General features: G+C 42.1%; 3 protein-coding genes across 3 annotated transcripts; all 3 read right to left on the reverse strand.

Annotated features, from left to right (window-relative positions):
• Positions 1 to 237: 237 nt before the first annotated feature.
• On the reverse strand, positions 238 to 5271 carry LOC307248281 (uncharacterized protein). Its single transcript, XM_080024629.1, has 6 exons — positions 5126 to 5271; positions 3378 to 3466; positions 3132 to 3284; positions 2894 to 3031; positions 2424 to 2570; positions 238 to 1470 (listed from the first exon to the last, which is right to left on the reverse strand). Exons 2-6 carry the CDS (start codon positions 3464 to 3466, stop codon positions 1377 to 1379), a joined length of 621 nt encoding a protein of 206 aa, XP_079880755.1. The 5' UTR covers positions 5126 to 5271; the 3' UTR covers positions 238 to 1376.
• Positions 5272 to 6593: 1322 nt separating this feature from the next.
• msgn1 (mesogenin 1) lies at positions 6594 to 7070 on the reverse strand (the record flags this gene model as incomplete). Its single annotated transcript, XM_080023147.1, has 1 exon — positions 6594 to 7070. The coding sequence occupies one exon, from the start codon at positions 7068 to 7070 to the stop codon at positions 6594 to 6596; it is 477 nt and encodes a 158-aa protein (XP_079879273.1).
• A 3595-nt stretch (positions 7071 to 10665) lies between these two features.
• On the reverse strand, positions 10666 to 22092 carry gen1 (GEN1 Holliday junction 5' flap endonuclease). The gene is made up of 15 exons (XM_080023158.1): positions 21998 to 22092; positions 20778 to 20849; positions 17057 to 17230; positions 16684 to 16882; positions 16418 to 16594; positions 16194 to 16304; positions 16033 to 16106; positions 15804 to 15889; positions 15039 to 15189; positions 14459 to 14495; positions 14290 to 14370; positions 14063 to 14193; positions 13869 to 13930; positions 12602 to 12751; positions 10666 to 12073 (listed from the first exon to the last, which is right to left on the reverse strand). The coding sequence occupies exons 3-15, from the start codon at positions 17215 to 17217 to the stop codon at positions 10740 to 10742; spliced, it is 2754 nt and encodes a 917-aa protein (XP_079879284.1). The 5' UTR covers positions 17218 to 17230; positions 20778 to 20849; positions 21998 to 22092; the 3' UTR covers positions 10666 to 10739.
• Between the last annotated feature and the right edge of the window lie 2504 nt (positions 22093 to 24596).

The raw sequence follows: 24596 nt of genomic DNA on the forward strand, positions 1-24596 counted from the left end.
TGCAGGTTCAGTTATGTGCTGTCAACGTTATTTTGACATTGACAAGTCAAACACCTTGGCTCAGTGCAGTTGGGATGGTTTTTCTGACTCATGCTCTTTGAAATTTCACAAATATGTTGTAAATGTGGGAACGACAAGCTCAAACCAGACTAAGTAAACCAAAAAAGAGAGAGGTTGAGTTGAGTTTTACTTTTATTTTTCTGTTCTTCATGACTAGGTCGTATCTACCGACCTCTGTCATCAAAACACATTCACAAATCCACAAAAGTTATGTCACTCACAGTAAATAAAGACTAGTTTTACACAATAAAAACACAATAAAATACTTTTTTTTTTACTTCTTGTAATAATGCAAAGTGAATAAAGTATAAAATTTGAGTTGTTGGTAGAAGTATTATTTCACAGTTTCATCCATAATTATGATGCTTTTTCTCGGTTATTTTATAATAGACGGCTGAACACAAACATGATGGTTCAAAACATCACTCTTAAAATACTTAAAATAGCAGCTCATTAAAAATATAAAGTGTAACCATAAATGTTCATGAATACTTGACATGGAAAAAAAACATCTTATCTCCTGAAAGAGTCTACAACAATATTTAACAGACTGTTTGAGAAGGTTATTAAACTAAAACTATTTCCATGTGACAGAGGAAGGAGGGAGATTCAAGGTATAATAAACTAGTAAACACGGGCTGTTTGATCCTTATTGGGACATAGAAAAGTATTTTAGGCAGGGTTCATTTCATTCTTGCATTACAAAATAGAATTCAAAGACTTTCAAGTACTTTTTCAAGCACCATTTTTTAATTTTCAAGGGAAAATATAATCATATGTTAATATGATCTTTATTAATTAAAATATAATATAATCTTAGTCTCCTTAACAATTATTCATATATATATATATATATATATATATATATATATATATAAAATTAATCTCTTTGTTATCTACTATTATAAGTGTCGATACTTTTGAATAACAAATGACATCACAAGTTTTTAACGATCGCAGGGTTTTTATCACAAAAGGGGCTATTTTCAAGGTATTCCAGTACTTACATTTCTGAGGATGAAACTCAAGCTCTTCAAGCCCCTCAAGAACCTGATAAGAACCCTGCACTTAAGGCCTGACAGGTTGACAACAACAACCACCATGATACATCGAGCCAGCTAAGAAAACAGTGTAGTATCTGAAGTATCCAGTTGAATAACTTTGTAAATAGCCTTTTTCCCCCCTCAACATTGTAGAGTGTTTGTCCATAGTACCAAGTTTTTTTTCAAGAAGAGAGACATTTGACTACAGAATGTTCCATTATATCCAAAATGATATCCATAATCTTGCTTGTCTAATTTTATGGCAGACTGATGCTAAATGTGCCGGCCACCACCAGGGGGCGCTGGCCACCGCTGGCCTCTGCCAGGTGGGGGGTGGAGCAGGGGAGACACTGGTCCATTGTGGTAGCTGTGTAAGAGGATAAAATCACACATTGGGTCCTTGGCCTTGGCCGATGAGGGGGAGGCGCTGAGGAGACTGGCCATTTTGGATTTTTCATCTTTGAAATGTGGATCAATTTTTCTACCATGTTTTTTCCATGTACGGCTCAAAACTCTGGCCGCAAAACATTGAATGGGATGCATCGTTGTTATTCACTTTTTTGGCTTAACATACAGTACGTCAACTGATCATTTGTCCTACTATACGTTGTTAGAATTTGGTTTGTTTATTTGTATTTGACTGACATTATGGTAAAATTCAGAGGACGTGTTAAATTAAATAAGAGAGAGAGATTAGGAGAGATATTAGATAAATTGAATATGAGTCTAGTTGAACTGAATGAGCAGGTTGTGGAGAAACACATAGGGACTCCGCTCCTATTTCCTTCTAGACTTCTCCAACATAGTTTTGAAAGCAAACAGCTCCTATAGGACAGGTGCGTGTGCGCGTCAGTGCACAGGAGGTGGGCGTAGCAACACAGGCTAAAAACGTAGACTGAACCCAAACATGGAGCCAAACAGACTGACAAATGATGTTTGTCTGTTGTATAAGAAATATATATATTATTTGAGGACGTTCCAATGAGAAGGGTATATTTGAATAATGTACATTTTAAACAAAACAAAGAGCAATTTGCTTCGCCACTGATTATGACATGGACAGGACGTTTCAGGGACACTTATCCAACCTGAGTGTTTGAAATCGGCTCAGATGTCGAAGACTAGAAGTGTATCTGACTTTAATGCCACGTGTGAAAGAGGCTTATACACGACTACAATTATATTGTAAGCAGTTATAATCCGGCAAATCAAAGTGGGAGTGTGAATGAAGCCGCACGTTGTGTTCATTTGAGGGAAAGTGGAGAAAACAGAGACCGGCGTGGTTAAGCTATTGTGATAAAGAGCTGTACAGGAGCTTACCCTCGTGGGCCCCTGTGGTGGAAGGGGCGTGGGGGCACAAGGAGCATCATTCCTCGGGCTCGGGGTGGAGGCGGCGAGGGGGGCGGCAGCGGCGGGCGCCATCGGAAGCCCGGGTGGCACCGAAGAGGAGGCGGAGGGGGGCCGTGTCTGACGAAACGGGAAGATGGTTCAGACGACTGTTGCTTTCGCAGCCAGGGTTCATTCCGGCGTAACAAAATGAGATTAAAGGACTTCCAAGTACTTTTTAAAAGCACAATTTTTTTCATTTTCAACTTCACACAAAACAAATATATCATAAATTTTCAATGTGATCTTTATTCATTAAAATATAATATAATCCTAGTCTCATTGTCTATTATTTATATTGTTATATTATTATTCTGGAAATTTTCCTTTTTTTCTTTTTTTTCTGGACATAAATTTTTGTGGCTGAAATCTAAATGGGAACATCTGAACGGTGGGAACGCTACCTGCGCAGGGGGGAGAGGGGGCCCCTGGGATGCATGGGGGGCGGAGGTGGTGGGGGAGGCCCCATACACAGCGGCCCACCCCTCGGTCCCCGGTGGCCCCTGGGGTCTGGGTAAGGCCGCAACCTCCCCATCCCTCTCCTGCGAGGACGGAGGGGGAAACACTTGAGGACATTTAATCTTGCAGATGGTGAATATTCTTCACATCATTGATAACTCGTAACCCATTGGGGTACTGTACCTGATGGGTCCACACCCATTCATGGCTTCTCTCCCTCTCCCCCTTCCACGTGTAGATGGTCCGAAGCCTTTCATCATTGCTCCCCGCCCACCGCGCACACCTCCTCCGAACCACATCCCACCGCCTCGGGCATGGCCCTTGAATCCCTGACCCCTTCGGAGACAGTAGAAATAATTCTTTTCAGAAAGAGTCGTAAACAGATTCACAGCCGAAGATTTTAAGGAACCACTTGAGCAAAGGAATGACCTGGCCTTGATTTCTGATATGGGCTCCTCACATGACTCCTTGGAAGTCTCCGTAGTATTAACCATTTGCTTGTCGGTACCTGTGTCCATCTAAAACAAAATAGAATTTTTTTTTGACGATTTTTTAAATGATCGTGTACAATATTATTTTCTACCAGGGTAATTCTTCCTATATAAGAATAAATAGGCACACATACAAAGCAGTTTGTGTGAAAAATGTCACAGGCAATATCTTCGCTACTTTGTCAATTGAAAAGCCACGTATTATCTTCTTCACTGTGAAATTTAGTTTTACGTTAGAATAATCAAAAAGAATGCAGTACCAGTCCCACAGGGACGGGTGTGTATACACTATTTTGCTACACAACGTATTTTTATGGCACCGCTATTTCTGCTCTACAGTCCGAACTCTAGGACTGGGCTGCAAATTGAAACGCCTGCTAACCTGGAGTGTGTCCTGTGGTGGAAGTGGTGCAGGAAAGGATCAGAAAATGAAAGGGAGTGACAGAGATACTTAGCAGGACAGAATTTCACGAATGCTCTGGGAAAATTGACTGGGAAAGGACCTTCAGGAAATGCTTGCCTCCAGGAAAATCCTCAGAGCACAACTGAGGAGTCTATGAGGTAGTTGCATAAACAGGGCGTCTGCAGGTACCGGTTTAATGTGAATGAGCTGTTTAAGATGGATTTTCATGGTTTTTGGACAAACACTCTCTCTCATTAGAAATGTTGACTCTGATGCAGAGATGATACATTTTTACAAAAATTAACACATGGATGAATAAAACCAGAAAAAAGGTGTAAGTTGAAAATGTAAATGAACTCATTCATATTGATTGTAATATCGACCAGCAGGTCGGTTATATCAACTGGGTGCCGGATGGAAACAATGTCAATATGTAATAATTCCCCCTCAAGGACCCGAACATGCAACCAAGTGTCACACTCTCACTCACACGCACACGCACGCACGCACGCACACACACACACACACACACACACACACACACACACACACACACACACACACACACACACACACACACACACACACACACACACACACACACCAAGGTGACAGTGCCACCCATGCTGATCATTTTAGACCAGGATGGGTGGATTGCAATGGCATGGCAATATGAACTAAACGTCATGGAACAAGCTTATTTTCCCTCTTCAAACAGCTGGGGCTCTCTCTCGCTCTCTCTTAAAATGTTCTTACTATTATAGATTGATAGAAGATATTATATCTCATATATATATATATATATATATATATATATATATATAAAGAGAGAGAGCGAGAGAGAGAGAGAGAGAGACTCATCCCGGAAATTAAAAAAAAAAACAATAAGAAATTACAATAAAGTAATGGCTATTATTTTTCTTTATTGCCAATATGCAATAAACCTAAAAATAATATAGAGGGAAAATGTCAGCGTATAATTAACCAAAATAATCACTAAAATTGTGAAAAAATACAATAGTTTATGTACAATAAACCCAAACATTAACAATATACAATAAAGCTCTGTAGCAACAATGCACACAGTCAAAAATAGAAAACTGAGCAGGCTCAAAGTAGTAAAATAAATTAATAGAAAAAACTCCTTGGTGGTTATTTACAGAGAAAATACACAAACGGTGTTAAATGTGCGGTAAATCAATGTACCGCTGCTGGAGACGAGATGCGTCCCTTCTCTTATTTATATTTTGATTTTCAAGTAAAAATGTTCGTTATCTACTTACTTCCAACGGTGACGAGGCGAGATAGATCGAGGGGGGAAAAAAATCGGAAAAATACCACTATAGGAAATGAGAAGAAGAAGAATAATGCAGGAAATACTCTTACACTATTATTTTGTTATGTACTAAATATTCCCCCGTACGTGCGTCGCTTGCTTGTTTAGGCTTTTGAAATGGCGGCTTCAGAGACTCGTCGAGGTCGCACCGCCGGCTTCCCATTGGCTGCTTGCAGCCCCGATCCCGCCCACTTTGTCTTTTCTGAACTTGTCAATGGTGGAGGACTGAGGCGACGTCATAGCTGTCAAAAATGACGTACAGACGAAAACAACGGAGCGGCGCTTGTGCTTTTGGATGCTCCTATAGCGACACTTTTTTTTTTTTTTTGTTTTGGTTGTTTTTGGTTTTACTGTATTGCACCTTTTAAACATTAAATGACATTCAAACAGAGTGCCAATTCTAAAAGCCTAGTCGTTACAATTTTAACTTGGATATACATTCGAATTCAATCGTTTTGATGAAAATTGGATTATCCATAAATGTGTATGTATGTGTGTCACACCCATCTTTTCGGAGAGCCTCAATTTACACGTCACACAAATATATGAAGAACGACTGAAGGTGAAAGATTATTTCCTGAAAGAAACCTGGATGAATTGATACATTTTATCAATAAAATCAATTATCATGGTCCACTGCATTGCGCTATATTGGTTTATAGCGTTTAATTTCCCCTGAACCACGTTAAATTAAACCACGACCAAGTCCCAAGTTTCCAAGTTTTTACTTTTTAGACACAGTCATGAAAAGATATGAAAAACAAAAGAAAACCAAACTTCATTCCACTTCATATACAAAAACAACTGAGAAAGTGCCCACTGAAGAATATTTACACCGAGAGAGAGGGGCAACGAGGAAAAAAACATAACGTTTCAAGTTGAAGTAATCAAGAAAGTATGTTGACAGGCGAAGGGCCAAAGTCTGGTAAAAAGAAAGTTATTCTTGATTGTTACCTGAAAGTATATTTGGTATATTTAAGATACTTGTTATGAATTCACAATTAATATACTCCAGTTGTGTAGATTGAAACCACTTAAGGTTTACACAGTGTGTTAGAAGTGGCGCTGAGGATTTGCTGAAGGTTACTTTTGGGTTACTTTTGACGGAAGAAGTAACCCAATATAATATATAAGTATACTTAAGTACCGCTTAGGTTAGCTTCGATATAGTGTGTGTAGTTTGAGTAGTTGTACTCTAACTACAGTGACAACATATTCATGACTAGAAGGCCTATAAAATCGTACTTTAAATTAGTACATTTAAAAAAAAAAGTACCAAAACAATACACTTTAAAAAAACACAACAAATGGGTATACATATATTTTTCTTAACACACTAAATTTTCAGTATGGAAAAAATATACTTTTTTCCCCACTTGGAAAGTCTGGTGCGTAAAAGTGTGGGTTTCCCTCCGTTACGCGCGGTTCAGGATGTCCGCCAGTTTGTTGATGTACTCGATAGTGTACTTGAGGGTCTGTATCTTGGTCAGGGGCTGCCCTCTCTTGCTGTAATCCGGTGGAAGATAGTCCCGGAGGTGGTGCAGGGCCTCGGCGAGGCTCCTCATCCGCATCTTCTCCCTCTCGCTGGCCTTCATGCGCCTCTTCGTGGACATCTTCGGCTTTACGTGCCTTTGGGCCTGCGCGGCGCACGGCGCCTGGGTGCGTCCCGCGCGGCCAAACCGCGCGTCGCCGACCCCCTTGTGGTGACCGGTGGAGCCGGAGGAGCCGGAGGAGCCGGAGGACGTCTCCGGGGAGGAACACACTGAGTCGAAGGAGGACTCTGGAGAGTCGGACCGAAGTGAGTCCCCTTCATCCCCGAACGCGCTGTCCTCGCTTTTCCACTCCCAGCCAGTGAGCATCTTGGATGTGAACGCATCAATATCACAGTCCATGTTTGAAAGGGAAAAGGAACGTGGAGATGGAGATCCGCAGAGCGAGGAGGGGGCCATTAAGAGCGAATTGTGGGGTCGGCGGGGTTTGCGGTGATCCTTTATATATGGAAGCAGATCTCCGGAGGTTTATGAGCTCCGCAGCTGAGGCTATAAGTTCAAAGAAAAACCAAGTGACAAAAAAAAAAAAAAAAAAAAAAACATTCTCACGTGACGTCCCTTCGTTTGTCACCCGGGTGCGAATAAGGCCAAATAGACGGATAATGTGTAATAGAAAGAAAAATAATTAGATTCTCCTTTGTGGGGGAAATGACTGCTTAAGCCGGCTCGCCGACAATTAACAGTTTGATGCGACGCGTCTAATGAGGGAATGAAAAGGAGCCGGGCTCCTCACACCTCGGTGCCAAGTCAGGGCGTGCGTGTGTCTCAGTCTGAAAGGTAAATAGTGGAAACAACATTCTCCCAGAGAGGAAAACACACGGAATCGGCCTGCTAATTCCAATTCAGATTGATCCTGTCGTTTGGACGCTGTCTAAACACGGTCCCCAGCGTCCAGAATCTAGGCACGGGCCTGGTGCGCGGTGGGCGCGCTTCTTTTCCCCGCATGGAGGGATCGGGATCAGAATGGTGTTAAAGATAGTGAATGAAAGTGCATGGGTGGGTGTGCTGGATGTGGAAGCCAGCAGAGAGGATGCAGCTGTCACCGGGTTCCTACCAGACACGGACCTGCCAGCTCTTTCATGTCTCACTAGGTGCGCAATGCGTCACTAGTGATCAAGGAGCACCAACACTGTCTGGAGGGTCATAAAGCACAGCTCCGCTGACGGCTGGTTGACTATTCTGGTGAACAGTTTGGCCAGTTTAGGGATAATGAAACGCCCACTATTTCATGTTGGCCACATGCGCAAAAAGCAACCATTTTGAGTAGAACAAATAATTATAGTATGTGTGCACTTGTACATCACACCTGGATCGGGCCTGATGAAGACCACATCCCTGGAGACATCTACCTGCGGCCTCTGCACCAGCAAATAGACTCATATTGCCTAGCTTTGACATTGCATAGTATAGAAGTATGATATCCTATTATTTGACATATTATTGTTGCCCACTCTGTATCCATTGCAGCCTGGTCATGTATGGACCAGTAAGGAAGGGGACCCCTCCTTCTCTGGCCCCCTTCCCCAAAGGGTTTTTCTTCTGGGAGTTCTCACTTGCCCGGATGAGGGTTCAGACTAGGGGATGCTGTTGATTTCTCTGTAAAATGTGGGTTGGTGAAGCCCTTTGAAACTGTATTGTAATTAAGGGCTATATAAATAACCTTAACTAGATGTGGTATTCCACAGAAAAAAAAGAATGACCCAGACATGCCCAAATATATTTATTTTTTCTTATTTTTGACAGATATTTCTTTCTTGATTATTATGGATTTCTAGGTTTGTTTTTAGTGTTTAATTTAAATTTTTGGGGTATTTCCAATTTTTCCATTTCTTAGTTTAAGAAGAATTAAGAATTAAGAATCTTTGTCACAGGACTGGACTACAACACATGCATATATACATATATATATATATACACACACACATGTACATGCTTTTCGGGGCGGTGGCCAGTGAAATGTGGCCTCTGCATTTTTCCCATCCTGACTTGTCCTTCCTCTGGGGGGGCAGCCAGGAGCAGTGGGCAGCATTTGTCAACGCGCCCGGGGACCTGGTACCAAGTGTCCATCGCTGGTCAGACGATGATGTGTGCATGTTGTTGGTGGGGGTCCTTACTGATGGTAGGTGGAGGAAACCCCATGTGAGCACGGGGAGAATATGCAAACTCCACACAGAAAGGCTCCTATTTGGGAGATAACACGCCGGAGCACGGTGCCAACAGTGCTCCATGCAGGAATCGAACCCAGGACCTTCTTACTGTGAGGTAAAGATGTTTAGGTGTATTATATATTCACATTTTAGTTATTATTACCTTATGATTATTGCCTGTTATTTGATGTGAACTGCTGTGACACCTCAGTATTTATCTAACAAACATATGTATGTACAGTTTGTATATATATATATATATATATATATATATATATATATATATATATATATATATATATACTGTATGTATATATATGCACACACACACACATATATACATAGATCAGCCACAACATTAACACACAACACAACAAATAACCACTTATATTGTCTATGTCCCCCTTGTGCCACCAAAACAGCTCTGAGCCGTGGAGGCATGGAGTCCACAAGATCTCTGAAGGTGTCCTGTGGTATCTGGCACAAAGACGTTCACAGCAGATCCTTTAAGTCCTGTAAGTTGCGAGGTGGGGCCCCCATGAATTGGGCTTGTTGTTCCAGCACATGCCACTGATGCTCGATCTGATCGGACCCTAACCCCGACCATCAACATCATGTAGAAGAAAACCTGATTCATCAGACCAGGCCACCTTCTTCCATCGCTCCATGGTCCAGTTCTGACACTCCCCTGCCCAATGTAGGCAGTTTTGGCTGGTGGACATGTTTCAGCATGAGCACTCTGACTGGTCTGCTGTTACGCAGCCTCATACACAGCAAGCTGTGATGCATTGTGTGTTCTGACACCTTTTTTTTTTTTAATCATAACCAGCATTAACTTTTTTAACAATTAGTGCTACAGTAGGTCCTCTGTGGAATCGGACCAGACGGGCTAGAACTCGCTCCCCACGTGCATCAATGGCCGCATGGGCACCATGACCCTGTCGCCGGTTAACTGGTTGTCCATCCTTGGACCACTTTTGGTAGGTACTAATCACTGCATACGTTTGGAGATGCTGACCCAGTCGTCTAGCCATCACAATTTGGCCTTGTCAAAGCCACTCAGATCCTTACGCTTGCCCATTTTTCCTGCTTCCAACACATCAACTTAAAGAACTGACTGTTCACTTGCTGCCTAATATATCCCACCCCTTGACAGGTGCCATTGAAACAAGATGAGAAATGTTATTCACTTCACCTGTCAGTGGTTTTAATGTTGTGGCTGATCGGTCTATATGTGTGTGTATATATACAGCATGTGCTTGCTATAATGGTCAAGTTTCTTCTTAGCCCCCAGACACATGTATTGTTATTTGACTGACTGCAAACTGCCTATTTGTGTTAATTTGTTGACAACCCAATATCATCTTTTTTTTGTTATCCTTCTACAGATATTTTTCCCAGTGGTGGAAGTAGTACTCAGATGTTTTACTTTAATGCCTGAAGAAATAACTTTGATAGAGCCTCATTGGTAAAATACTGCAGCAAATTATCGCAAAACAATCAAGAATAATCATTTCAGTAGTGAGCATACATTCAATGCTCAGTATATCTAGGCAATAAGAGCCTTGGTTCACTTGGGTAGTAAAAATCGAGACAGCTTAAGGCAAAGCTTAATTATGTTTCCTGTTGGGGAGGCACTCACACCAATCCCAAATATAACATACTGTATAAGGCAAAACAAAATAACATGTGACACCTTTAATAAAGTCTTGCTTATACATTTTATCAGTCATGATCTTTATTTGCTGTTAATAAAAAAAACATTTTAAAAGCACCTAAACAGGCTGAAAAGGCTTGCAATCATTTCTTAAATTTACAACATAGGATTTTACCAATAATACATAGCCTCGGAAAACAATGATACTCATATCAACGACTTCAGCCTCAGTCTCTCCGCGAGTGGCAGCGGGCTTTCACTGCACGAAACGGAGCCGTCACTATCTGAAACAGCCACGGGCGATGATGGAGGAGGAGGAATGAACACATCCTCGCAGCCACCGGCACATGGAGGGTCTGGGCTCTTTGGCACAGAGCTGTGGTGCGCTCCAACATCCTCACTCTTACTTCGAGCCTTGGGCCCGAACAGCTTAGCGTGCTGGGAGGCACTGTTTGTTGCCGAGGTAGGTTTCAGTTTGAAGTTTTTGACCGATTTTGACATGTTTTTCACCTTCCTCCGATGTCGAAGGGCCTCGTTCTCGTTCTCCGCGCCGCTGTCCTCGCTTGAAGAACACAAGCTGACGCACACGCTTCTCTTAGTGCTCGGAGGAACCCGAGCCCGAGCTTTACTGTCCCCGCTGCTTTGCCCGGGGTCGGAGTGGCATCTCTGCTGTGGCGTCATAGAAAGCGAAGAACTATCTCCCTTGACAAATTTGTATTTGGGTATTTGCGTGTCATGGCTAGTGTCGTTTGCATGGCGTTGAGCTCGTGCTAAGGGCGCCAAAGGTTTTGGAACGTGGTCGGGCTGCTCTGTCTTTTTGGTCACAGGGGGAGGAAATTTCTTATTATCAACTCCCGTTCCCCTCTCTGACGGTTTGTTGCTATTGTTGCCTCTCATGGAGACCGGAGAATGTGACTCGTAGTTCAGCTGCTTGGTGACCGCGTCGTTTGGCGTCTCCATCTGGCTCACAGACTGGACCATGTTCCTCATGAGAACCCTCTCCCTGAGGGAACGCATCTCCAAATCCGGCTGGGAACCCATGTGGGCGACTGTGTCAGCTTGGGGCTGCTTCTTTGTGTCCTCCGCGTTTCTTTCCCTGACACCACTGTCCGTTGCTTCTCTGACACTGTGGTTGGGAGGCGGTGAGGACGTGAAGGACTCCCACTCCATGTCACTCAGGTGCAACGCGTTGATCACAGCCGAGACCAATGGCGAAGCGCAAACGTCCGACTCGGAAATACTACGCCCAGAAGGCTGAGACGCCGGAGAATCCCCTTTGTTGCTGCTTTGAGAAAAGGAGTCTTCTTCAAGACCTTCAAGGCTGTGGAAGCATTCTCCAGATCCCAGAAGTTGCCCTTGGGGCTCCGGAACATCCAGGAGCACAATTTCTGGTTCATCTAACATAGTGATAACCGGCTGCGGTGCCGGTGTTTGGGTGTTGGAGTTGGATGAGATTGAACTTTGAAGGCTCACCCGAGCCAGTAAGTCAGAGATGCCATCACAGCTGCCTGGGGACTTCTTTTTACTCTTTGTTTTCTTCTCTGGAAGAAAGAAAATGTAAAAAATTAATGAATGTGTATAAAATGATGTCCAGCTACGCTGGGCGTTGTTTTAATATTGAACTTCCTGGTTGCAACGCCTTTTCTAAGTCCAAGTGGGTTGCCTTTTGTTTTTATTCTCGGTGACTGGAGCTCTACAGCGTTGAGCTACAACCTGTGTGAAAGCGACAGACACCTCCGCTGCTTCAAAGACTTTGGTGTGAAAGCAGCGGAGCTGCCAAACTCTGCTGCATTTCAGGTGTCAGAGCTGCAGTAAGAGACAGCTTTGCAAAACATACCAACACTTGAGGAGGCTTTGATGTGAACGCCCTTTCCAAGGCTTTGTGGGAAGGGCTTGGGCTTATGGATCTTAAACGGTGTCTATGTGTGGGGGCTTGTCTTGTGAAAAAAGCCAGCCAGTGTTCATTTGCTACAATATTATTATTGTTTACGCGAGGTCACAATAAGTTTCATTTAAAAGCAAATGATCACAAATCTATTATCGGGACATAGAACTTATTATAATATCACTCTTGGTCTTGTTCTCCTGGGCCAGAGCTTTGTCGCTCAGGTAGCGCTCCACGATGTGCGGGTAGGCCAGACGGAACAGAGACTCCTCCTCCACCGTCCTCACTTCATCCCGACTCTCCGCCGGCTGATCCTCAGGAAACACGTAGTGTGCTGCGAGAGCAGAAGCCACGATCACCATCAAATCAGGGGTTACTTGACTTAAATGAGAAGTTGAGGTGGTTTGGTATCATGTTGAGGAGTCGTACAAGAGTAGGTTCTCGACTGACAAAAATGCAGGTTGGCAAGCGGTACATGTGAGCAAGTGATTGGGAAATCCACTAGTACGACGTCCCTTACAAGCTCCGTACTAACTTTAAATATAATTTGTGATTAAAATCAGGAATAGCTTGGCCAATCATAATGAAATAAAGCATTCCCATTTATTTTATTTCCTTTTGGATGAGACACCCTTCACAATTATGCAACATGGAAAAAGTGTCTAGACAGAATATATCATTTGACTTTGACAATTTCCTTATTGTTTGCCCACAGACCCTCACCATATAACATGTGGTGACTGTCATAATCTGGATGAAAGTTGCCATTTGGACCACCTGCAAATTATTGTAATAGTATGATAATAACATTGTAATAATTTATACCTATTCATCCATTGTTTATGTATTATGGTATAAATATGTATTAATCCTATACAGGAATATCCCATCTATATTTATGAAATTTATCTTGTGTATAAAGCCACATTTTGTATTCCACATATTTGTATTCTGTATATTTTCAGATATTTATTTTTCTATATATTTTGAGAGCATTTTAGAGATTTTTTTTAAGCTAATAAAATACATATACAAGGAAAAATTCCTTGTAAATGAAAAAATCAACTTGGCCCAATGAACATATTCTGATTGTGGTCAATACATGTTTATTGATCCTCACCTGAGCCTCCTCACCCGCCCTGTCAGGCGGGGTTGTTAGTGAAGCTTCACTTTGTCATTAGTTTTCTCAGCCCCGGGAGGAAACCGCTTTAGCACTTAGGGTGTCGGGACCGGTGTGTAACCTTTGAGGCCTCCTGAGCCTCAACTCACAACCAGTCACTAACAGACGAAACGGTGATGACCGTGCCCCCATCCCCCAAATTGCTCCTCTATACCTCGACTGAGAATTTGGTTTTATAACAATTATTTAAAAAGGAAGAATAGCCGTATGTTGTTTCATTCACAATCTCCTCTCACACAAGTTCACAATCTGCCCACAGGATGACACTGACCTGGTGTGCTCCAAACCACTTCCAAGCAGGCGATGCCATTCTGCACTCGATGTTTCAATATTCTGTTTCCCAAAAACAAAAAACAAAAATAAATATATATTACACACTTACACTTACCCCCCCTCAAAAAAAAAATTTTAGATAGCAATTCCATCTATGAAAAATAAAATGGGTTCAATTATTAAATTAAATACCGGAGCGGTTTAATTTCTGAAGATGTCTCGCTTCTATTTATCCTGTTGATCAACGCTGTGTATGTCAACAAGACTAGAACCTTTTTGCTGGTGTAGTGCCTGGGCCACTCCATTTTATAAAATGCAGTTTTCTGGGAAAAATATTAGCAAACGACAAAAACATGACATTACAGCAGTCCCTTCATTCTGAATAAATACATTTTAGATATTCTGAATAAACATATTACCTGCATCGACAACAAATTTGGCTTTCTCCTATTAAACTGCGTAACAGGCTTGTCCTTGGAGACCAGAAATTCGCTGATGATCTGCAACACAAAATATTTATGGTTAAACCTGAAATCTGAAGATTATAATACAGATGATTAAAGGATAAGCAGATAAAAACAACTTTACCTCTGTAAAAGGGAAGTGTGCACTCACCAGTGTATTTCTACAAAGAAATCAAATAGTTAATTTAAACAATAAAATACTATTCTTTATCACTAACAACCCATGTAAAACAGTTCATACATAATAGGTACAACACTCATCAAGACGTTACCTGGTTGCTATATTGTTTTAATAAATTCACATATTATTATAAATATTTGAAAATAATTAAAATATATGGTTTAATTATACACCTACACACCCACACCCACACTAGTGTACATTAGTACATACACAATTTTGTGTATATACTTTAGAGCACTGTTTCTCAAATGGGGGGACTCTTAAAAAAACAAACAAAAAAAATTGTTAAAAAAATATTGGTTATATATAATGTTAAAAAAAACGAAAACACATACAGTAGATTTTAGAGGTGGTACACTATTAAGAAGAGTTTTAGAACCACTGCTCTAGAGTGTATGCACTTCATGCTCGGGCAGCTGTAACGCCTGAATATCCCCCACAAGGGCGGATAATAAAGCGCTTTCTTATCCTATTTCATCTTAAAAGACAGATTTTCTAGCTTCCAGAAGGAGAGACTTGCTTTCTGACGCTGGCCTCCACAGCAGACGCCTGCCGCTCATGTTCGCCACGGTGCCAGTCGCACGGACACTGGTAGTCAAAGTCCTGGGGCTGGCAGAATCTGTGGCTGTCGCACAGCAAGCAGCCGCCGCGCTCATGGGCCTTGGCCGAGCCTGGGAGGAGGAAAGAGAACAATCACAATCAGTTTACAGGTACATTTGCATACTAGGAATTTGATCCAATGTGTTCTGATGAATTTGTTCACAGATGATGAGAAAAAAAGTCTGAAAAATGGAGAATACAAATATTAATACATTTAAATAGAATCAAGAGTGAAGTACAAATAAAATAAAAGATAAAAATTGTCAAAAATTTGAATGCAGAGCCCTTGTAGTACAGCATGAGGCCACTCTGTGACCGAGCCATCTCTCCCGTGCAAAGAGCCAACAAATAGAAAAACACAGAAATACTCAGATATATATAAAAATATGCAGAATATACTAAATGTGATACTAAGCACAGGATAAATTACTGTTATGAGTGCATAGGGTATAAAGTATATATTAATTATTACCATGGACCAACTAGAGTTCTATCACAATAAACATCTGATGCTAAAAGAGCTATTAATACAAGCCATAAACATGTTTCAAATGTGATCTGCAAATGGCAATTGGGTATAAAATGGAAGGCATTCTCATGCTAAACCGTGTGTGTGTGTGTGTGTTAAAGGGCTTATTAAACCCACTGGGTACAGGTACACTGTTCAAAGCAGGGCCCCACTTACCAGGATGGTGACAGACGACACAGTGGGAAACATTTTTCACTGCTCCCTCAGATACACATGGATTCTCATCCTTCCACTGGTGGAACCTGGTACAGGCAGAGAGAGCGATTCAGGCGCAACAAAAGGAAGGGAATATATTTTTCAATGGATACTCCTTTTCCATTCATTATACATGAAAATGGGTTTATAAAGTATACGACATATGATTTATATATCTTGTAATTCCTACCTCTGTAGAAGCGTTTGGCCTTTCAACATCTGGATGAGCTTCAGAGCCTGTTCTTTACCAACTCCTGGTATGCCCTTGCAGGAGTAACATGTGTATGAAACACACATGTAAAACACTTTGTGTTTTATGTGAAGTTGTGTGCATTTCATTGTGTTCCTTACCTTGGGAATATAATCACAGCCGAGAAGGATGGCTAGACCGACCAGATTCTCTCTGGACAGATGTAGCTCGGTTTGCACTCGAGACATCCTATAGCAGTCTACCAAAGGGTCCTAGGCGAACAAAAAAAAGACAAAAAGAACATCTCTAATATAAATCCTGCATCCATACATCTGTCAGTATGTGTAAAGGGTTTCAGACACGTTTCCCTCCCGCCAAAGCTTGCCTTCGTGTTCATGTTGAAATTCCTGTAAACGGTCTTTGCTCCATACAAGAACGCGTCTCCATCATTGGTGATGCAGCCGTCCACCAGGCCCTGGCAGTCCAGGTAGGCGCACATGGCCTCCGCCTCCCCGGCTGCCGTCACCCAGGGGATACCCAGGCCGTCCAACATCTCCGCACACTGAAAGCAGGAGGGCGCGTGTGCTGTGAAAATCACCTCAACTTGTTTCAACTGTAAGAATTTAGATGTAGCAACGGCAAAGAACCAACCTCTCGTAGCACAGCTTTAAAGCGTTTTCTGTCCGTGCCTTTTATTTTCGCTGGTTTCGGGGCTTTTTTGAACCCTCCAAATTGCATCTCTGTCCTCTTTCTCATGGTTTCTGCTTTCAGCTTCGGGGCTTCTCCTTCCATGACAAAAACCAGCTTGATCCCCATTAGGGTGAGAGACGAAACCCTGAAAAATAAATTCCTGTAACAAATAAATGAGGTGTCACATCATGATCAACTGTTTTTTGGGGGGTTTTTTTTATTAATAATGTACATTCATGTAACCTACTATAGAAGAAGAAGAAGAAGAAGAATCTTTAATTGTCACGCAACACATATCGATCACTACTATAGTATAGATCACTGGGGGAACTACCTCAGGTAGCATTTGGCGCCCCTCCACACCATGGAGTGGACATGCTGGGCCTCGCACACCCACAAGCTGAGGTCCACCGCCAGGGTCTTTCCAGTCAAGCTGTACAACGGCACGGACTCCTGCACAGGTCCGACGATGGACCACAGATCCCGCACTCCCATCACGATCCTAGTGCTTTTAGAGAGAAGCGATCGTGACACCTATTAAAAGTTTAGCCGGACAGCGCCATTGAATTTCAAATAGTGGCGCCTTCGGGCCGCGTCTCAATCCAAGCATCGTCTAACATCCACTCAAGTATCCACCAAACGTGAAACTATCAGTAATTGCTAGTGACGAATATAGGAATGCGAAAATGTTAATATATAAAAACACATTAATTGAAAACAGGACAATTTGCAAAGTCGAAAATTCCAAATCAACGGTAAGGTCGGGGGGACGTTCAACTCCATGGAATTAATACTCATCCCGTCGCACAAACTCATACGTCACTTTCGTGCGCCGCCCAATGTTGCGTAACATGCTCGTTGCTATGGACACGGCGTGTTTACGCCGGTGAAGTGGGGACGAATGCGGCGTTCCATTGAACCTCGGAAATCGGCTATCCCGACCTAAATGTCAACATAAACGTGTGTTCGTTTGGCAAGCTTGTCCATTCTACAAGCTACAAACCATTACGTTAACATAACAGAGCATTCGGTCGAAGTCAGACGTGCTTTCGAATTAAAACTCCTGCAACGGAAACTGTGCCGCCGCGTTTTCATGGAATCAGTTCCGTTAACTCGGACAATTCGGAACTGCAGCGATATGCCCCGAAATTCCGACTCGGAATTCCAACTTAAGTGATCGTGACTTGCACAGTTCCGATTCAGCGGAACGCTGCGCGGGGCTTGTGTGACGTCACAACCAGTGACCGGGCACTTCGACACCAACTCCAACACGCCGTGCGCTCCATCGAAGTGAAACGAGCGTCAGTTCGTCGGTGCCAAGCGTCCCATCCCCAAATCTGACATCTCCCAAGGACCGGCGGCCATGGCGGAGGCAATAGTCGTGTCTACACAGTTACAACTGGAAATCTTCGGCTTGATTAAGGAGCACAGTTTTCAAATTGCTCAGGGTATTGCTGAGGTACCGAGATGGTTCCCGTAAAGACCCGGGTCAGACTGTGGAAGCAAAACTGCACAAAACCCGCACAACACCTGCACAATGTCCTATTTTAGAATGGGAATTGTAGATCCATTGGTTTATTGTTTCTTGTTCATCTGTATATTTACAGTTTTTCTATATTTTAGTAATCTTTCTGGTTTATTGGAGATTGACATAGTTTCTCTATTTTTATTTTTTTTATTTCTGCATCTATCTATCGGGCCTTCCTGCGTTATATTATACATACATATATATTTTCCAACAGTTTATTGATTTTTAAGACTTAAAATCCAGCAACATAAAGACAATAACAACAATATACATTCCCATTCCTCCTTCCATTTCCCACTATCTATTCACATGATATTTAGCTTTTAAACCCAACATTGTGAATCTACTTCTCTTAACAGGGACTAAAAAACACATTTCCTGAAGAATTTTTGGATCCGAAAATGAATCCACTCCTGGAATTTGACTGGCATCTATATCTGTACAACAAGAAAAGGGTAGGTATGAGGTAGCTAAAAAACAGTACCAAATTAAAGTCCACCAGGTTGGGGATAGGCTGTGCATGATGCATTATACAAGGTGACATAATCTGAAATGAGGTATAAATAAGTGAGGCTGTCATAAATAATGGCCGCCAAAGTAGCAACCACAGCAGATTGCCGGGATAAGAGGTGTAGTACAGTGGGAGTTTAGCCTCAGTTGATGCGTGCCGCGGTTGATATTTCAGCCGTAATGTAATGAAACGCTGAAATGCTGAATCAGAAAACATTTGTCATTGGTCCCCTCTCGTCGAAGGAGCTGCGTGGTGAGCTGTGGCTCTATTCCAGCACCCTGATGTGCCTCCTGAACGGCCGGCTCCTCGGTGATGACCAGGACCTGGCCAGATGGGCCAAGAAAGAGTGGGAATTCATCTTCAATCAGTCACACGCATGTTGTGTGGCCCTCACTGAAGAGAGCTATGCCAAGTACCTCTATGACACCGGGGCGAGTAGTTCAGTGTATTCCACAGGATTACGATTTTTTTTTCTCTTATGCCCGTTAAAATAGCAATCAATAGTAGTCACGCTTTTATTTTGAGAGTTCAATCCCCTCATTGAAATAAATAGATTGGCCTTGGAAGTGTGAAATATTTCAGAAACGTGAAAGGTCCATTTTGCAGTCATGGTTTATATACATTTGTAAAATATTCAATATTGTGTTTCCCAGAAGATTACTTCAACATGTTAGTAAAGCACGTGGCAGAATACGATATACCGATGTATATATTTGCACTTTTACATGAGGTGAATTTATGACGGCGTAAGTCTCAATTTCTTTTCCTTCCAGCATCCGTTTGTCTTCTTGGATATTGAGATCCGAGGTGAGCTCGTTGGAAGGTTATTGTTTGAGGTAAGGAGGTACGTGAACAGGGTTTTTGGTGTTTAACGACATCATCTGTCAACCCTTCCGCCCCAGTCTTGAATAGATTTCAATCATTCCCCATGGTGAAAAGTGATCAAACTTCCTGAGGGATATGCTTTTGCCAATAGCCAAAAATTAGTTTCACAGTATGTTATCTCTCCCCAGCTGTTCTCGGACGTGTGTCCAAAGACGTGTAAGAACTTCCAGGCTCTGTGCACGGGAGAGATGGCTCGGTCACAGAGTGGCCTCATGCTGTACTACAAGGGCTCTGCATTCCATCGTGTCGTGCCTAATGGCTGGATACAGGGAGGAGGTGTGTTAATACCATGTATACAATGGTAATAAAATGGGGGGGGGGGGGGGGTTGGGTCTATTTACTGTCCTATTTTTCATTGCCACAATTAACAATGTAATCTATGATCCTAACACGCTTGTCACTCACTAATGTGGGGTGTTTTTTTTTAAAGACATATCTCTGGGAGCAAAAGGAGATGGAGGGGAGTCGATCTATGGACCAATTTTCGAAGGTACTGTCATTGGAAGTGTGTGACTACCGCCGTGTTAATGCACTTTTCTATGTGTTTGTACTTACTGTCCATAGACTAACCCCTATTCAATCCCCCCCTCCCAAAAACTACAAACGATATTAATAAAAGTGTCATATGCAAAGTGACCCGGTTTATAGTAAACCAGGCAAAAAAATAATGAAAAGAATAAAAAATGAAGTAAAATATGAACAAATTGTATTGTTTTCAATTAACTAATTAAAATAACAAATTTCTCTCCAGTTTAAAAAATATATAAAAGGCCTATTTTTTTTTTCTTTACATCTTTCATTCCCTCCCCTTCGGCGCCCCAATACAATATCACTGGACTAATTTGAACACGTCTCTTCGTTTTAGATGAGAGCTTTGCGATTCCACACAGTCGACGGGGCATTCTAGGAATGGCAAACCAGGGTCCCCACAGCAATGGATCCCAGTTCTACATCACTCTACAGCCAGCTCCATGGATGGACGGGGATTATGTGGCATTTGGGTTTGTGACAACAATCTTACCAATCTATAGATCTTTTGCATGCATGTATGTATTTCCGATGGACTAATGACTGCATATTTCAAATATCAAAATGAAAAGAGTAGTATCAAAGGAATATCAACCCTCTTACCATCTCCTTTTCTCTTTCCAGTCAACTGGTCGAGGGCATAGATGTTCTGAAGAGACTTGAAGAAGCACCAACCTACAATGAAAGACCCAAACATGATTGTAGAGTGGCAGATTGTGGAGTATTTGTGCCATAATTTCTTTGTATTGACAACTTCATTAAAAAACAATTTCAACATTTCAAATGTCATGCATACAAATAAAAAAAGTGACAATGAATATGCTTACGCATTGTATGCACTTATTTTCATCAACTACATAGTTTTGCATGAGAATATGCACAACATGTAAAGATAATATGTACAATAGCAACTGATTTACTGAAATCTACAATAATCACCAACAACAAGCAACAAAAACATGTGTTTGGGATGTTTAATTTTCTATTGTGTAAAGTGAGCTGTAGTTGAATGATTCTCAACTTGTTTTGTTTTTTTATATTAACAACCTTCAAATTGATACCCATTAGGCCACAGACCCCATTTGATAAGATTTTGTCTTTGAGATCACAAGAGAAGACTTGTCGTGTTAGATGTAATTTAGTCAAATCTACCATACCTACCATTATTATCCTTGTAATACATTAGAATGAATACCTAGTAATTAGATAACTAGGAATTAGGTACTTAATTCATCCTCGGAGCGGGGTGCACATCATAACAAATAGGCGATCACATTCACAATTAAGTCACGAGAATCCAAAAAACAACATTCCTACAAACAATCCTACAAACAACAGTCCTATAAAAATGTAAATGAAAAAAGGAAAGTTTAAAAAAGGTCCCCCAGTTTGGGAAGCCCGCCTGTAAGTTATAATGCCGTTTTTGCTTTTTGCAACATCCAGGAGAGGGAGTGTTTGAGTCCCAGCACCTGAGTGACACCACCTGCTCCAACTCGGTGGTTATTTTTAATATGATTTCTGATTCATAATTCTAATTCACAATTCCGATATTCATATGGATTCCGATCTCCACGGCACGTGGGAAAAAAAAGGATCCCGGGTGGTGAAACCCAGCACTTATAAGCTGAACCCTTCCCCTCCAGCCCCGAGACACTGGACACTGGACCCTGGATCCTGGATCCTGGACCCTGGACCCTGGACCGCGTAGCCTCCACCCTCCTCCCGGTGATAAAACACCACATGACCCGTCAAGTAGGAAGTAGCAACCAGCCAGTTAGAGCAGCGCGACGAGGAGGAAACCCAATCTCGGAGATCGCACTCACGACGTTTCGTGGCAAAATCCCCTTCTTCGAGCGGATCGACGGAGCTCCCGACATGTTCTCCAAGCTGGTTTTGGTGGCACTGCTGGCGGCCTGGGCCGGTGCGTCCCGGGCGACGAGCACAGGTGAGTCCGCGACGGAGCTTTTTTTTTAACATACAAGCTAATAGTGATGCAAGACTGGCGAACGATTCACCCGCAGCGAACCGATCTACGAAATGACTCGCGCGTTGGGAGTCACTCTGGGAAAAGAGTGAATATAAACCGAAAAGAATGACCGAAGACTAAATGAAAGCCAGGGGCGAAAAAAAATAAATAAAATGCCATGTTCACGACTTATATCGAAACGTGGCTGATGAACACTTTTAAATTTCACCGAACTGATTTTTGACCGAGTGTAAAGATTCTTGCGAGAATTCCGTTCACAACTCCGAGCTCGCCGACTCTCCCGCTGTCATTCACCCCCGTTCACCGCACGTTTTACCGACGGAACCGAATGAACGAAGAGTCCCAACAGAAAGCCATGCACAACCGAACGACTCTTTCTTTTATTTTTTTATTTATTTTTTAACCGAGTGACTCCTGAAGAATCAAATCGTAATAAAAGCGCCGAACCCCGAGAAGCCGATGACAGCCTGAACCCCTTCCTGGTTCAGGTTCAACGTGGTTTGTTTTTGTTTGTTTGGTTTTGGGTTTTTTTGGACCCCAAAGTCCCCTTGTTTTTCCAAGATGTCAAACCCGCCCATTTTGCAATCCGACGTACTAGATGCACGTTTTTCAGGTTGTCACGAATCAAATGTTTTATTTGGGTTTAAAAAAAAACAAAAAAAAACAACAAAAACAACATGTCCGGCAGCTCCACGTCGGCCCGTGTCAAGTAAAGTTGCCCAAACCCAGAGATCTTTCTTTCCACAAGTGGTTGTGTTTATCGCGATCATTTATAATCTGAACATTCACTACACTGACGTTAACACAACACCCCCCCCCCCCTTCCATTTGAAAGCGCAGAAATCCCGAATTCTGTGCACAGAATGTACAATAATGACCTCTACAGTTTTTTTTTTTGTTTGTTTTTTTTACTAACTTTTACTCTTTATTTTTTCATCATAGTTTCATTGTTCTCCTTAACTATAGTAGAGACGTGGGTCTGGAAGTTTGGGACTAAATCATATGTAACACTGAAAAATCTTCTGAGATTTGGGATCCCAGAGACAGAATCTCATCAAACGGTGTCTTAGCCCCAATGCCTATCAAATTGATTGTCCTTGATATGAGAATGGTTGAGAACCACTGGGGTAGATTGTATAAATATTTGTTTCTGTTTCTATCCTTTTGACAAACTGACACCTTCACGAGCTCTGTCTAATAACCTATTCTTCTTCCAGATGAATGCGCTGGCCTGACGGAGTGTGGTGCATGTACAGCCATAAGTGATTGCCAGTGGATGAACTGCACATCATGTGAGTGTCACCAAATGCGTGACTGCTTTCGTAGAGAGTCGCACAGGTTTAGTATTGTGCAGCCTGAATTCCCTAGTCTGCTGAATTGCAAAGACGTGATTCCGGGCTATGGCGAGAATGTACGGCAGTAGATGTTTGTCTTATGATGGCATCCGGACCCCCGTGTCACAGCAGCACCTGAGTCCCGTGGTTTCACAGCCTGTTGTATCTGACTATGGGTTTATTTGCCCATCAGTGTTATTGGAATAAGCTTTTTTATTTATTTATTTTTATTACATTTTTTTTTTTTTTTTTTATGAGGTGCAATGGTTATAGTCTGGTCATATAAGTTGCCAGAGTATCGGATGAGTCAGCCGTTTTCATGTGACAGTTGTTTGTCAGTTTTTGACTTGCCGGTCTGGGCCAAGCCAAAACCAAATGAGGAACGAGAATCGACAAAATGATTTACCTGAGTTTATCAGCCAACACGCAAAGTCATTACTGGCCGTGATGAAGATTGACATTGATGGGGGGGGGGGCTGTTATGGCAGGAAGGATACTGCAATATCCTCACACTGGGGAAAAGCAGGAAAGAAGGAGGAGGAGGTTGTGCAGGTGGAAAGTCAGAGGGAGTTGAGATGAGAGACGGGACCATGCTATGATGGATGGGAGAACGCCACTGGTCGACCAGTATAACATCAATACAGCGGCGCTACTTAATCCAAAAGCCTCGGTTCTACCCCTGACCTGCAATCGTGAGAGGGACAGGGACAGGGATATCCTTTGACTTTGGTTTAAAAGTAATCCAAAGAAAAACAGCAGTCCAGATGTATGATCATTGTTTTAAGTCGTTATTGTTGTTATTAGAGGCTTTATTTCCCCTTTGTTCACCCAAAGAAACCGCAAATACATTTATGATTCACGCAAGGTCTAGGGTAAAAGTGATTTGTCAAGGAAGTTTGGAATATATATTTTTTCTGTATATTTCAGAATGTGACCTGCTTTTACCTTTATTTATTTATTTTATTTATTTATTTCCTTTTCTTTTTTTCAGTTCCCCAAGAATAGTTTAGAAATATTTTCCACGGTCACACCTCTAAACTAACGGAATCACACCAGCATACTAACCCAGCAATTGGCACTGACACACACACACACACACAC

This window comes from Zeus faber (genome assembly GCF_960531495.2).
Source record: "Zeus faber genome assembly, chromosome: 2".
NCBI lineage: Eukaryota > Metazoa > Chordata > Actinopteri > Zeiformes > Zeidae > Zeus > Zeus faber.

What these genes read in the sequence shown, in the direction of transcription:
- LOC307248281 (XM_080024629.1), bottom strand. Translation starts at nt 3,466, where the DNA reads ATGGACACAGGTACCGACAAGCAAATGGTTAATACTACGGAGACTTCC. An exon ending in CCCCTCTCCCCCCTGCGCAG is followed by an intron (nt 2,571 to 2,893) that starts GTAGCGTTCCCA and finishes CCGTTTCGTCAG; the next exon opens with ACACGGCCCCCCTCCGCCTC. An exon ending in CACCACAGGGGCCCACGAGG is followed by an intron (nt 1,471 to 2,423) that starts GTAAGCTCCTGT and finishes CCTCTTACACAG; the next exon opens with CTACCACAATGGACCAGTGT.
- gen1 (XM_080023158.1), bottom strand. Translation starts at nt 17,217, where the DNA reads ATGGGAGTGCGGGATCTGTGGTCCATCGTCGGACCTGTGCAGGAGTCC. An exon ending in CACACTTCCCTTTTACAGAG is followed by an intron (nt 14,371 to 14,458) that starts GTAAAGTTGTTT and finishes TTTGTGTTGCAG; the next exon opens with ATCATCAGCGAATTTCTGGT. An exon ending in CCAGGAGAACAAGACCAAGA is followed by an intron (nt 12,074 to 12,601) that starts GTGATATTATAA and finishes TCTTTCTTCCAG; the next exon opens with AGAAGAAAACAAAGAGTAAA.